The sequence below is a fragment of the Natrix helvetica genome (assembly GCF_964273705.1).
Source record: "Natrix helvetica genome assembly, chromosome: 2".
Taxonomy (NCBI): Eukaryota; Metazoa; Chordata; class Lepidosauria; order Squamata; family Natricidae; genus Natrix; species Natrix helvetica.
The window spans coordinates 55684249-55699943 of NC_138552.1; the positions used below are offsets into that span (position 1 = coordinate 55684249).

The following is a 15695-nucleotide window of genomic DNA, read 5'->3' on the forward strand; positions in this document are numbered from 1 at the left end:
TGCAACCTGTTTTGTTTGATCTTTTTTTAAATGTAGGTTAAGACATCTCAATTTGCATTCAAGTAAGCAAGAAAATTACTGTCTAAAGTGATTTATATACTAAGAACAGTATCAATCCAAAAAGCCAGTTCTATTTGACTAGATGAAGGATTCAGATGAATTCACAAAGTGATGATTTCCATGTAATTGCTTTGTGCCCAGTAGCTATGAAATGAGTGAAGTATGAAGCTTAATACATCAGAACAATATAAAGGCATACATATCAATCTGGTCATGACCTGTAAACTTCCTATAACAATGCTTTCTTTCTGCTTCAGATATATACTTTGTGCTTCAGATATACGTGCACCAGCCTTGCTATTTTTACCTCATGTCAGTCATAACCATGAGTACCAACATAATTTACTAAATTTATTTATAAAATCTGCCTTGGCTTTGATTAAGGACAAATTAATGCCCTGCATGTTAAGAGACATATTTTGAACCCGGCCTACTCAGCATAATGCCCTTATCTGATACTGCATCTTTCAAAATTCCCTGCTAGATTATGATAGAAATTATCATGTCTGAAATATTAGGTTAGCCCTCCAAATATATTTCAGATCATCCACACTTCAGAGAATAAAGGCCCTTTTCTATAGTTTTAGCCTATACAGTGTAGAATTACAGACATCGATATTGGTTAAACATTAGGGCTATGCAGTGGTTCTGATTCAAAGGCAAAAAGATGTTTTGGAATACATACACAGGGGTGTAAATTTAAAACTAGTTAGCAATTCCGTAAAGAAACACTTTCTTTCTTGGAGATTGAAAAACTAGGGAGAAGATGCATTTTGTTTTAGGAGTTGCTGTCAGCTGTTACATTCATGCCACCTGCACTCTTTTATCTTTGGACAGAAAACACTGAATTGCTCTAATAAATGTTCTAACATTAGATCTTGGTTACTATGAAGAGCTTTTTCAATATAAGTATTTTTGTAATTCCTTCCTTGAGATACCATATTGTCCTCCTGGTAAATACATTTCCATATTTGTGTAGTTACATTTTCCTATGTATGCACATATTTCCATACCCGGCGTCAATTCTATAAATAATGCATTTGCTTAAAACAAAAGTGCATATTACCTGAACAGTTTACCCAGCTGAATTTGATGCCCCAACCTAATATTCTTATTAATTTTTGACCCTTGGGCTTATATATTATTTAAAACTTCCTGCCAATGCTCCACAAAGTTCCTAGTGCTTCATAATAGTAAAAAAAACATACAGAATTAAGACTATCAAGAATAAAACAGCAGGAGAAACAGGTCTTCCTGAAATAAAAGAACAATTATTTTAATGGGAAGGATTTCCCTTAGAAAGGAATTCTAGTTATTTGGCTGAGTTTCCAGAAAGTATTGTTCTAGTCCCATCAAAAAGTATATCAGAGGTTATAGTCATACATGGGGGAGTCTCTGGTGATTTCAATAGATGGGTGCTTTGCATGAGAAAAGGGAATCTTTAAAATATTGCAATCTTTAATAATTCAAGGCTTTAAAATTCTTACAGTGCTCTAAATTATGCAGGAAAACAAATGGCTGTTCAATTATTTCAGTATACTATGTTCCCTAAATGCAGGCTGTGAACAATACAAGACTGTGGTTTCCGAATACTGTATGATTTAAAGGTTGTTAGCCTTCTGTTGATAAAATGTTAATTTATATGTACCTAATACAATGAATACAACTCAAAGACACGATTATGATATTTAAAACATGATTTAGGACTAAGTGATTTGAAATACTATTTTCCCCAGCAAGAGTTTGCCCTATTTTACTGAAATTATGCTTTTATGCTTTCTTTCACTTGAGTGTTATTGTAGGTGCATTACTGTACTATAACCTAGTTTCAGTAACATTTTTTTTAATTAAACATAAATCCTATAAAAAGCAGAATTCAACTTAATAATAAAAATGGGGCTACTAAGAAACAAGCTGAAATGATGAATATGTGCAAAGAAACCCTGACATTTGCAAAAATATAAAGCAACGATGGAATGCTGAGCATTGAGGTAAGGGAACACCAATTCCTGGCTGGGTGGCATCTTGAATGCCGTGTACTGCAGCATTTTAAAATGAAACATGGTTGCCTTGTGTACTTCCTACAGAAGGTGAATAACTGCCTCTTTCTTCCATTTTTAATGGCAACCTCATTCTCAGAAATAGTCTTAAAGATCCTTATCAAACAAGTGTTGACAAGCACATTTTCCCAGGCATTCTATGAGTGGAGACAGGTGCAATTTTAGAGACAGGTGCAATTTTGATTTGATATGCACTTGTATTCATTAGTTTATGCCACCTACAAATTTGAAGTAGTTTACAAGACTGAAAAGGGTATATTAAAATATCTCAGTATTTAAATGAATTTAGCAAACACCCTTGAATTAAGATATTCCAAACATTCACTTACTACATTGAGTAATATATACAATATAGGCAAAAGGGAGACAAGTTATTACAAAATTTTGTTCAAGTATACAACTGTTCACTAGATGGCAGTACAGGATCATCAAGGCATACCAACTACAATTGCTATTACATGTCTTTCAGTATAATATTGACTCCAGTTAAATGCAAACTTGTCTTAAACAAAAATGTAATTACCTAGGAAAAGCACTAGTGTCAAGGTAACTAAGATTATCACATTTGTTTCAAATAAGAACCGAACTGTTGTTAGACTATTAAGTTATTTGAATCTGTGCAATTAACATTGCAAAATATACAAGAGCAATCTCCTTTAGCAGAGAGACAAATATAGTATAGATTAGATAGTCCTCGATTTACAACAGTTCATTTAGTGACTGTTCAAAGTTACAACAGCACTGAAAAAAGTGACTTAGCATCCCTATGTCCATGTGATCAAAATTCATATGCTTGGCAACTGACTCACACTTATGACGATTGCAGTGTCCTGGAATCATGTGAACCCTTTTTGCAACATTCTGACAAGCAGTCAATGGGGAAACAAGATTCACTTAACAGCTGTGTTACTAATTTAAGAACTGCAGTGATTCACTTAACAAATGTGGCAAGAAAAGTAGTAACATGGGGCAAAACTCACTTAACAATTTATCACTTAGCAACATAAATTATGGCTGTACGTTGAAGACTACCTGTATAAATAAACAAGTGGACAGAAATAATTCCATAATGCATGCTTTGCACTGATTAAACTAATGTGAAGTGTGAAGTTTATATATACAATACAATACAATAGTAGAGTTGGAAGGGACCTTGGAGGTCTTCTAGTCCAACCCCCTGCCTAGGCAGGAAACCCTATACCATTTCAGACAGATAGCTATCCAACATCTTCTTAAAGACTTCCAGTGTTGGGGCATTCACAACTTCTGGAGGCAAGCTGTTCCACTGATTAATTGTTCTCACTGTCAGGAAATTTCTCCTCAGTTCTAAGTTGCTTCTCTCCTTGATTAGTTTCCACCCATTGCTTCTTGTTCTACCCTCAGGTGCTTTGGAGAATAGTTTGACTCCCTCTTCTTTGTGGCAACCTCTGAGATATTGGAATAATGCTATCATGTCTCCCCTAGTCCTTCTTTCTCTTAAGCTAAACATACCCAGTTCCTGCAACCGTTCTTCATATGTTTTAGTCTCCAGTCCCCTAATCATCTTTGTTGCTCTTCTCTGCACTCTTTCTAGAGTCTCCACATCTTTTTTACATCGTGGCGACCAGAACTGAATGCAGTATTCCAAGTGTGGCCTTACCAAGGCATTATAAAGTGGTATTAACACTTCACGTGATCTTGATTCTATCCCTCTGTTGATGCAGCCTAGAACTGTGTTGGCTTTTTTGGCAGCTGCTGCACACTGCTGGCTCATATTTAAATGGTTGTCCACTAGGACTCCAAGATCCCTTTCACAGTTACTACTGCTGAGTAAGGTATCACCTATACTGTACCTGTGCATTCCGTTTTTGTTGCCTAAATGTAGAACCTTACTCTTTTCACCATTGAATTTCATTTTATTAGATAGTGCCCAATGTTCAAGTTTGTCAAGATCCTTCTGTATCTTAAGCCTATCTTCTGGAGTGTTGGCTATTCCTGCCAGCTTGGTATCATCTGCAAATTTGATGAGTTCCCCATTTATTCCCTCATCCAATGAGGGAATGAAGTGTAACATTTAATGATCCATATTTATGTATAATTTTGCACATATTCATACTCAGAAATCATGTAATCTACCAATTCACTTTCCTCTAAGCTTTCAAAACACATAACACTGTTACATATTGTAAATGCCCTTATAGAATTGAAATTTGGCAAAAACTATAAAACAATTTGAGATATATAAATTGTCATAAAGCATTTTATGAAATACAAAATGTCATTAAAATTTTTGCTCTGATGTTTGTCTATGTTATACGACTTAATATGATATCCAAACATTTTTTAAAAAGCAATCCATTACAAATTATGTCATTCTTGAGAAAACTGATAAGGAAATATCTCTGAAAGAATGTAAAGGTCCTTAAGTGCTTGGACCTCACAAAATAACATCCGATAAGTCAGTGGTGGGTTGCAGGCGGTACGCCCGGTTATGGAAGTACCGGAGCCATCCCAGAGCACTGGGTACCACTCCAGTAAGGTGCTCTGGAGGGCCCACCTGTCCTCCTTACCTGTCTTTAAAGTCTTTGGCGCTTCCGCGCACGGAGCGTACAATGCCTGCGTGATGCTCCACTGAGCAGCTGGAATATTGCGGAGGCTCGCGGAGGCATTGCTGGACAGCAAGACGCATGCGTGCTGCGTGCGCCCATGTGGACGCCGCTGGGTCCGTTCCAACCGTACCAGTGGAACGGGATCCGGAACCCACCACTGCAATAAGTCCTAAACAGGACAAAACCAGTCTCATAATGCCAGCTTTCTGGTCACCATGTATCTGAAGTCATGTTAATTTAAATGTGACTGAATTAATTCAGTTGCCTGAGTATATACAACATGCTGAGCGATAAATGAACCAAAGCAGCTAATCTCATTTAAATTATATTCTGTTATACTAACCCTATGCACACTTCTAGATAGTTATGATTCTTTAACTTCAGATATGCATGTTTATCTTCATGAAACGGAAGTCTTCTTCAAAAGCAAATGGCAGTTCTTTAATCAAACATATGGATTGTAAAAACTTTTACAAGGTATTTCCTTCATGGAAACTTATTTTTTTACAGATTGGTTTTTATAAGATTCCTACTTGAATGATTCCTTCTACAGTGAACATTTATGTGGTAATACCAAAATAGCAGCTGGAAATATCTGTGTATTTATTCTCAATCCCCAGGTCGGCTATAAAGAAGACTGGACTTTTTAGACTCATTTCCCAACAGTAAGTCAGCCTGAGAAAGTGTGATGGCACAAATGAACAAGTAAGTTAAGGTGACCAACCGTCCTCCTTTAGGGAGGACAGTCCTTCTTTTGTAAGTTCTGTCCTCCCTCGAAAAGTGTCCTCCTACATGTCCTCCTTTTCGATATTTGAAGACTAATCTGTTGCGCGTTATGTGACCTATTTGTATTTGACATGACAATTCGTCAAGACTTGGTATAGTGCGGTATAAGACGTGATTATGAGACGCATGCGCTCCGCACGGGAGACCTTGAGAGAGAGCGCCGCGTGCAAGTGGCTTTGTTTACTTCTTACCGAAACACAACACGGCACATACGCACGCAGTAGACTCACGGCACGTCGGCAATTGAATGACTCATGGTAATTATTTCTTTCTCAGTGAATATTCAATTATACAGAGGTAAGTACAATTCACGTTTTATTAAACAGTTTTTAATGGTGTTTTTTTTTACTTCATCGCAAGTATATTGAACAGATATTGAATCTTGTGTTGAATTTTTATCTAAAGAAATGCTAGACATTAAAATAGATGACAATTGTCTCTTTGAAGAAATTAGAAGACTGAATGTATATTTAAATTCTGAAAAATTAATACAATGGGAAAATCAACATGTTGAATTTGATAAAAGACGGATGGATATTTTCAGCCATTTCAAAAATGAACATATTCCATGTGAACATTTATTTATACTTGTTCAATTTACGTTGTGCTGCCCTGGAACTAATGCAGCAGTTGAAAGAGTTTTTTTCAATTGCCAATGATTTTTCGACAAGTGAGAAATCGAGATTGAATGTTGATACTCTAGCTGCAGCACTTGCCGTAAAATTCAATATGAAGGATATTTCTTGTTCAGATATTTCCAATATATTGTTAGAAGATGATACATTGACAAAAAATATTAATTCAATGGAAAAGTACTCATTTAAATAATAATTAACAGGCATGTAAGCATAATTACAATATAAAATGTTGCAAATGTTTTTATTATGCATATATCATATTTTAGTGTATTATTGTTGCAATGAATAAAATATTTTTTTTATTTACGATATTTTTTTTCCAATTTATTTGTCCTCCTTTTCATTGTAAAAAAGTTGGTCACCTTAAGTAAGTGAATAGTTGAAGTGGCATCCCCATGTTACCTTTAGCTGTTCACATTCTCTCCAGAACCTCACCTTCCCATCTGGGCATTTTTCAAGAAAGTTAATTATAAACTCACTTAGTTTCAAACAAATGTGGAGATAGTAAGTTGCAGAAAAGCAGATTTTGCTTTTAAGAGGTAAATACAGTCATGCTTAAAATCACATGGCTTAGCAAAATGTGAGAAAACATTCTCATATTATTCTACACCGTATGATTTTAAGCATGACTATGTTTACTTCCTAAAACAATCAGGGACCTACAACATATAATGGATGCATTTATACTAGATGGACACCAGAAATCACATTGCAGTATATTTAGAATGATGTACAGTATATTTTTAGGCAATTATTGTGGGACATGAATTTTTATGGAATCTAAATAGTGTCACAAAGCTCAATATTCATTGCCACACACACACACAGGAAGATGAACTAAATAAGGAAATAAATTATCTGATTTCTCCCTTTCCCAGCAATCAAATGTTTCCATAGCTAGATAGCATGAGCTACCAGCGTTTACATGACAAAATGAACAAATGAGGTAACTATAAAACCTCCTTCAAATTGAGCTCATCCTCTGGTAACTTCATCAATTCATCCGAGTAGTTTCTGTGTTCCTCTAATTTATTTACTTTTACATAACAACGTAGCCCACAAATATGGGATTTCCTGGTATTCTCCTATCCACTCAAATACATTACCTGATCCGCCTTAGCGTTTCAATATCAACCAGCTGTCATTGTTTAGGGTTTAGTGCCTCCTGCAAATCTACTTCAACTTAGTTCGAAAAGTTCTTCCGAAAGGAAGCCAAGCAGATAAGAGAAGGCTGACATTCCTTGGTCCGTTCAAACAACAGGAGGTGTCAAAGTCCTCCTGGGAGTGCGCTAAGGCAAGGGTGCTGTATTTTGGAATAACGACCACAACCCGTGTGATTAAGCTACTGTTCAGAGTAGGATGTAAGTAATATTATGTTACGTGGAGGACTGTGGTTACTTTGGCCATGGTGTACACCTGAAGTGAGAACAAAGCCCTGAGAAGAGTGTTTGCAAAGGCGGGAGGGGGGGGGGAATACAAGCAGAGACTAGGCGGGAACGAGTGCATTACGACGATTTAGCCAGCAGAGGGCGGGAAATACCGGGGGGGGGGAACACTTAGCGACACGTGACCGTCCAAACTGAGCAGGCGGCTTAGCTTCGTCCACTCACCCGCAGCGGCCGCATTCGGCTCTCCGCGCGCTGAGCTCCACGGGCAGCTCCCAGAGACCTTCGCAGCACTCTTCGCTTCCCTCGGTCGCATTCTCAGGTGCAGGCGCTGTAAGCTGCTGCTGCTGCTCCTCTCCGTTCTCCGCCGCGTCAACCGACCGTGGCCCTTTTTCCATGGCTGCCGCGAAGAGTGAACTCGACGGCTTTATGTGCTGTAATCCCTCGAGACTGCAGGCAGAATTGAGGCAGCCTGCCTTGAAATCTTCTAAGCAGCCGAAACGGCAGCCTGGTCCACTTCTGTTTCGTGATGTGTGTCTCTAAGGTCACGTGAAGAAAGACCGGCTGTGAAACCGAAGAAGCCCCAAAAGCAAAGCTTGGACACGTGGTTAGAATGTGTCCGCCTTCCCCCTTTCCTGGCATCCACAAGAGATTCAAAAAAGCGGTCTGTCATTGGCCGCAAGAGGGCTCAGCTGGAAAGTCTTATTAGTTTCGTGTGATGGGGAAGAGTGCGGGCGCGGTTCGGTATTGTTTAGTATGAAAAGTTTATTTGCCAATGCTCCACGTAGTTAGAAGGGTTTAGTTCCAGGGAAGCATGCTTGCAGATAAGTCATGTTTAGAAACCAGTCTTGTAATCTGTCCCAATACAGCAGCCCTATTAAACTGATCTTCCCAGTTTACTTTCAGATCTTTGATTTTACTCAAGACTGGTTTACTGAAATCATTTGCTTTAATTTGAATAACATAAAGTGGATTGGCGAATATTCAGTTTCACAGCATGTGGAAGTAGAATGCTGCCTGGTTTGTGGTGCCTTGGACAACTAGGATTTACTACTACCCAAACTCTCAATCACTGGGTAGGTCCCAACAAGTTTACTGTATGCCAGATTTGAGAAAGCTGTATTAACACTTTGTAAATTAAGCTTGTTTATGGGATGATAAAATTATTTGTCAAGTAGCATAAGATTAAACTAAAAAAATCACATATAAGTCCTGTGTCTACTGTAGTGACTATTTCAGAAATCGGCAAGGTTGTGCAACACCTCTAAGATTCAGACACAAAGATGTACTTTTGATATATGGAACACGTAGAACCTGTATACATCTTCTTAAAGCTTGTATGCTTTTTAAAAAAGTATCAGTTCCACAACTATAACACAAGTCTAAGGAAAGTTGCATCTATCTGAAGGTATGGCAGGTGGATGCTAAAATCATTTTTCTACATTCTCCAAAATGCTTTTTGTAGAACTCCAAAGCATTGAACTGTCAAATTGAAATTCTCTTAATATCTAAACTCCACAATTATGTAGAAGTCTGAAATCTAACACAACTATGTTAAATTATAATTGCATAAGTCATGATACACATTTCATCACTTACACTGCACAAAATATTTTCAATACTGTTCTGGGGATTAAAAAGCATAGGTTACTTTTATGTCTCCATAAATGTCCTTTTCAGAAGCTCCTTAAATAGAACTCAATATGCACAATTCAAAATTTCTAGATTTACCTCATAAAATAAATTTGGAATTACAAACTTCACTAAACAAAGATGTGATTTCCTTTTTATGTCTTAGTAAGATATGGTGACTCAAACTGGCTTTTAACCATAGGTTACATTGGTTTTAACCTTAATATACCCAGTTGGCTTGGTTCACAACAGTCGTACCATGGGGTTATATTGCTGTTTAAACATAGCCTTGTAATACACAACTGTGTAAAAGTGAGGCAAGTTTACTATCTGGAACTGTAACCATAATTGTAAGCTTATAGTGCTTACTATTGATATGTGAATCCCACCAAGAGCTATATGTCAATCACATTTACAATGCACAGATACTTGCAACCTAAAAGATCAGAAACTACAAGTAGGTAGATATTCCTTCCCAAATCTACCTGTTTCAGCACTATATAGACCAGTTTTTATCAACTTGATAGTCTCTGAATATGTCACACGTCAGCTCATGTAATTATGTTATAGTAGTTGGTTAGCTAGGGAAAATGGACAGCCCACACACAAAACACAGTTCTAAATAAAATGAAAAAGTATTTCAATTTTATTTTAGCATCTGCAGTACAATGTTCGATTTTTATTCCACTTTTGTTTATAAACAACTCAAGGTGATGAATATATCCTTATACTGCTTCCTCCTGTTTTTCCCACAATAACCCTGAGATGGGTTGGGTTGAAAGTCCAAAATCAATACCTAAACAGAAACTTACAACAGCGCTGTGAATCCGACAAATTCTCATCTATTTAGTTTTTCAGTAATGTAGCAAACTTTTAACATAACCCATCTGCCAGTCCCAACTAACTGAACACCCTCTATACCCGCAAAAATAAGCTCCACTGAACTAAGGGGCTTATTTTTATACCTATATAGGACTTCAATATAGGAGGAAGAGAATCCCATTTGTTCTCACATTATGTCTTCATGGGTCGTTTACTCTGAACATTGCAACTTTATCGAAATTTAATAGTTCTCACGCTGCATGGAACTAAACTAGCACCGCTATGGTCACATACTTTTTATCCACTTCACGCGCCTTAATCTGACATTTATCCTAGAGAAGCACAAACGTATCAACGCAGATGCACAATAGCGCTTTCTTGCCACCTTCACCGGCTGCTGAGAGCTGTCGTAAAATATCGCCGCGTGTCAACACTACGCATGCCTCCGAGCCCATCCGTCTTTCAAAAGAGCGCATGCGTGCTGTCATCCAACCTAGGGCTGTTTATGTTAGAGAAAGGGAAAACAAAAAATGTTCGTCGTTTAGGGGAGGGACGTCACTCTTTCATTGATCTCGCGATGTTTGAGCTTTCGGCGCAGGCTCTCGGACTGAGGCCGCCGCAGGAAGGCGTCTTGAGGCGGAAGGAGAGCTCGCCTGCGTGATTAGCCAGAAAGAAGGTCTCGGTCTGCCCATGGCGGGGAGGAGCCTGTGAGGAGGCCCGCCCCACACTATGTGCGCCCGTCACCTCCTCCTCCGTCTCCTGAGAGACTGATCAGCGGCCGAGCAGCTCGCAGAGCCTCGGCGGTGGGCTCAGACGGCTGCGTGGCCGGTCGGCCAGCCTGGAGCGGAAAAAGGACGGTTCCGCTATGAACCTGCACCAGGTGCTAACGGGGGCTGTCAACCCCGGGGACAACTGCTTCTCCGTGGGGAACGTCGACGGCCACCCTTTCACGGTGAGTCTCTGCCTCACTGTCGGGGCCGGTTAACGGATTCCTCCTGCGTCCTCTCCCCGGCAGGGTTTGGCCTCAGCCTCAGCGCGGAGCCGGATGGCGTTGGCGAGTGGTTCAGCAGGTGCCTTATTAACCTGCGTGCGACCTGTCCGTATAGCGTCGGTGTCGGCGCCCATGTTAGTTTTAGAAACGGGGGTGGTGGTAGATAAATCCTGGTCCTTTCTGAACTAAGAAAAGGGGCTAGTTTGGGAAGGCTTTATTAATCTTTTGGTTTCTTACTCCGTCTTCCTTTCTCTCGTCAGTATTTTTGTTCCTATTCATCCTGAATTCGCCTTTACCAAAGACATAATGTAACAACTGAATTGTTACTCCTCCCGCACCCCACCCCTCAGCGACTAATTTAAATATAAGAGGAGGAAGAAGTGCTATAATTCAAGCTTTTGTTTTTAGCTTCCTTATACTCAGAAAGGGGAAGGCTTATTTGTTCGGACTACATTTTCTGGGTTCACATGACACCCTTTTGGATTACAAACAAACAGACCGGCTTTGCACAAATACTAGGCTAAATTATCTGACTAGTTTGTGAATCGCTAGTTACATTCACAGTATGCTTAAGCCCCAAGCCTAGGTTAAGGAACAGTAGTAGGGTTTCCTGCCTAAGTAAGGGGTTGGACTAGAAGACTTCCGAGGTCCCTTCCAACTCTGTTATTCTATAATCTTCTATAATGTCCAACCCAGTAAATCATATTACCGCTTAACATACTGATCTGATCTCACACAGTATGTTTCCCACTGCAATCTCTAAACCCAATTCCATTGTAATCTAGCGCAGTGCATTGAATATGAGAATTCTTGCATCTTGCGAATACAATGTCTCTCTGTTGACCCCAATTATTTTATTTTGGTCTGACTTTGTGTCCAAAGACTGACTTCTGGTTCTTCATTAAGTTTGTAATTTCTATTTATTTATAACTCATACTAAGGCTCATGAAACTCCTTGAACTGACTCTAGGTGTTAAACAATTAAAAACAAATAATGAAATGTGAAATAGAACAAATGTCTTTTAAAAGCTCTTACAAATGGCGCCTACCTGTGGTGGGTTTCCATTTTTTTATTCATGTGTGTGACGCTTCTGTGCATGCGCAGAAGATTCTCTGCATGCGCAGAAGCGTCTGGGCAGTGGGTAGAACCTCCTGCTGCCACAACTACTGGTTCGCTCCAACCCGGCTTAACTGGGAGCAACCCACCTCTGGAGCCCACATCTGTCAGTATTGTGAGGTAGTCCAGACAAGAAGCACAACCAGAAGTACTAGTTCTACTATATTGTAAGAATACATTAATAGATTGTTGCCAATCTGAAAGTACATTTATCCCCCGTTACCTTTATAGCCTAAGAAACTATGAAAAATTATTTCTGAGATGTTTGCCATAGCCACGTTCTTTTTGCTGGCTATGCCACTGCTTATCTGACCATTGGCCCTGGATATGAGTCTTCCCCCTGCCTTCCAATGTCATTACCACATGCCATTACAAATTCTACTTTAGTTCAAAGCTTGGAAAAAAAACTCAGTTTCAAAATATGTTTAAGGAAAAATGTGCCATTTAATGCTGATTCAAAGGCAAGTGTCATGACACAACCAACATCTCCCATCTTCCATAAAATGATATTGCTTCTTGGTTGAGACTTGAAGTATGCCGAGTCTGATTTTCAGAATAGTCAGAAATAATGGGAGAATAATGTTCCCTAAGATAACTAAACCTTAAGTTAAAGGACTTTGTATATATGAATCAACTATTTGAATAACACCCATAAGCCTACTGGTAGCCACTGCACTTTTTGCAGGGGAGGTGTTACAAAAATGTACCATTTATTCTGAACTAATGATCTTAAAGGACAGCACAAAATCATGTATCGTCTGTACAGTATATACTAATCTCACTGAAAAATTGTGGAATTGGAATTTATTAGGGAGTTATTTGTTCGGTGACGAAAAGACATGGCTACTAGAACTATAAGTGTTTCTTACATAAGATTTCATTTAAAAGTCTTAATTTGCTTCTTTATGAAATTATATCCGGTAGTGAAATAATTCATTAGTAATGCAAGAATATTGCTTGTATAGGATATACAGCAATTATTTTTGTATGTTACATTAAATATCGGCTATGTAGAAAGAATAACTGTTGAAATTATTCCTCTTAGAGTGAAATTAGATGGTAGCAGCCATTATATGTTAATTCCCATTTATCTCTAAATTTTATATATATTACTATATATAGGAATTGAAAGTGGGACCTTGTGCTTTGGAAAGAGTGTTAAGAATGCTTTATCAGGTCTTTATCATGGCATCATCTTGCATTTTTCAAGCAGCGAAGAACTTGACAGACCTTGAAGAACCAGAATTTTACAAGCTAAGCATATGTATTGTTTACCAAATAATCCAAGAATATTTAATGTCAACAATGATAGTTGATGAGAATACAAGGAAGCTTTTACCTCAGAAATCACATTTTTGTTTCATGTTCCTTGGAGGGCATTCTCTTCTTGTAGATGGAGGTTCTGTTGTGTCTTTCTATTTTCTTCATTCTGATAAATTTCTTACACCCCAAAAAAGGGAATATTGCAAGGCAAGATAATAGATTTAATACTTCAGTAAGATAATTAAATCAAGGAAGATGAGGAAGGTGGTAAATTCAGTATAGTCAGCTATCACCTCAACTGAGAATTACTATATGAATACTATATGTATCTTTAATATAGAACTGGTCTAAATTGCTGAAGATCTCAATATTTTTTGAAATGTAATAGTTTAAAGGGGCTAAATATACTGGAGATGTTCATATATTAGCACTGCAGCAGTGACCTTGGAAGAAGCCTGGATTGGCATGTGGGGGCGGCCGTGGACTGGATTGCTGCTATGCTTCTTTCTCTGTGTGCTGATCTTTGGGTGCTCTATAGTTTTCTGGAGCTCCAAGAGATGAAACACCAGAAACAATGTCTAGAGCAGTGTTGCAGAAAGACAATGAGTGAATCTGACCAAGCACAAATGAGAGCCTATATTCAGACTTATATCAGTGCAATAAGGATGGCAAAACATTGCTATTTCTCCACTCTTATTGCATTTCTCTATAGCTGCCCAGCAGTCCTCTTAAGGAAGAACTACTCCCTATTGAAGGAATAAGATCCATAGGAATATTTCCAGGATTGTGCTGAGGAATATTGCTGTCCAGCAGAGTTCCTCATGGTCTCTCAAAGATTGGAATCTAATTAGTTAAGTGCTATTGAATTGCCAAGGAATAGTCTTGTAATATTAACTACATTATGATTGTGTTATGCCCAAGGAAATGGAAAAGATCCTTTGTCAGTCCAGCTACCTATTTATTAGATTTTGGCCACACCTGGGTTACTAAAACAGCCAGAAGGTAACAATGGAATGAATTCACACAGTCCTTTTGACCCTGAGACAAGTGGTGATCCCATGAGACTTAAAGGAAGTGGTGGTATGCTTCCTCCTCAAGAGGTCATGATTCAACCCTTTTCTGTTGGAGAATTATCTGTCAGTTTTCAATCTTTCTAGTGAAGGTTGGTTAGAGATCTTTGTCAGAGCTAGGATGGGGAGGGGTGCATCTATCCTGATGTTCCTTGAACTTTTGTCAGCTTTTGATACTGTCTGACTACAGTAACCTTCTGACTGGTTATGGGAATCAGGAGTGCAAGGCACTATCCTTCAGTGATTCACCTCTCTTAGAAGTTAGTTCCAGTCAGAGGAGAAAGATTATGTCTAGAAAGCCTCACTTGTGGGGTACCTTGTTTAGCTGCTCTTATTGCCACAATGTAATCCTTAAGTGGGGAGTTTACATCTCTGGCTGATTTTGTTCATCATCTTCCAGTGATGATCTAGACATCTCTTTTGTAGTTTCATTTCCTAAGCCAGTGATGGCGAACCTATGGCACGCGGGCCACAGGTGGCACATGGAGCCATTTGTCAGGGCACGTGAGGCGCTGCCCTGTCAGCTGGCCAGCGCGCATTTGTACGCTAGCCAGCTGAGTTCACCCTTTTTAAAGCCATTTTTCACCCTCTCCAGGTTCCAGAGCCTTTATAGGAGCCTGGGGAGGGTGAAAAGAGCCTTCCCCGCCACCCCGGAGGCCCTCCGGAGGCTTCATGAGCTTCCCTGAAGCCTCCAGAGCGCAAAACACCAGCCCTACGGGCAAAAAGAAAGTTCAGGAACGGACTTCTGGTTTGCTCGGAGGGTCGTTTTGACTGCTCCAGAGGCTTCAGGGAAGCGTCCTGAAGGTCCCCCAAGCCTCCAGAGGGCTTCCAGGGGGGTGGGGGAGGCTGTTTCCTATAAAGCCCCTGGAGCCTGGGAAGGGCAAGAAAAGCGTGCAAAAAATGGGGGTCGCGCCTGTAGTGCGCGCATGTGCACTGGGGGGTTTGTGCATTGCATTATGGGTGTGGCATGCCTGCACACTACCACCCTGCGCTCCTCCCACCAGGAAGCCCCATGGGATTGATGAATATGGTAAAGCCATATGAGCACAATCTGATTCAAGATTCCTATCCATATCTGTTTCAGGTAAAGTTTAAGGTCTCAGGTGGAACTGACCACCAGCTACCCAGGAAAAATCCCAATATGCCTTTGAAGCCCATCAAAGGCCATTAATCACCTTGAATGGATTAAACAGGAGCATACCAGTCCTAGGGCTAATGACTGGGGTAACCCACGTCAAACTGTAGATCACATCATGACCATTGTAAGCTCAGGGCATTTACCA

General features: G+C 39.4%; 2 protein-coding genes across 2 annotated transcripts in view; one reads left to right on the forward strand and one right to left on the reverse strand.

Annotated features, from left to right (window-relative positions):
* DTWD2 (DTW domain containing 2) overlaps positions 1-8654 on the reverse strand; it is an 83944-nt gene extending 75290 nt beyond the window's left edge. The window contains exon 1 of the mRNA XM_081941156.1: positions 7743-8654. Coding sequence (XP_081797282.1) covers positions 7743-7915 — 173 coding nt within the window. The 5' untranslated portion in view covers positions 7916-8654. The remainder of the gene's footprint in view (positions 1-7742) is intronic.
* A 1956-nt stretch (positions 8655-10610) lies between these two features.
* Positions 10611-15695, forward strand: part of DMXL1 (Dmx like 1) — an 85373-nt gene continuing 80288 nt past the window's right edge. The window contains exon 1 of the mRNA XM_081942631.1: positions 10611-10923. Coding sequence (XP_081798757.1) covers positions 10837-10923 — 87 coding nt within the window. The 5' untranslated portion in view covers positions 10611-10836. The remainder of the gene's footprint in view (positions 10924-15695) is intronic.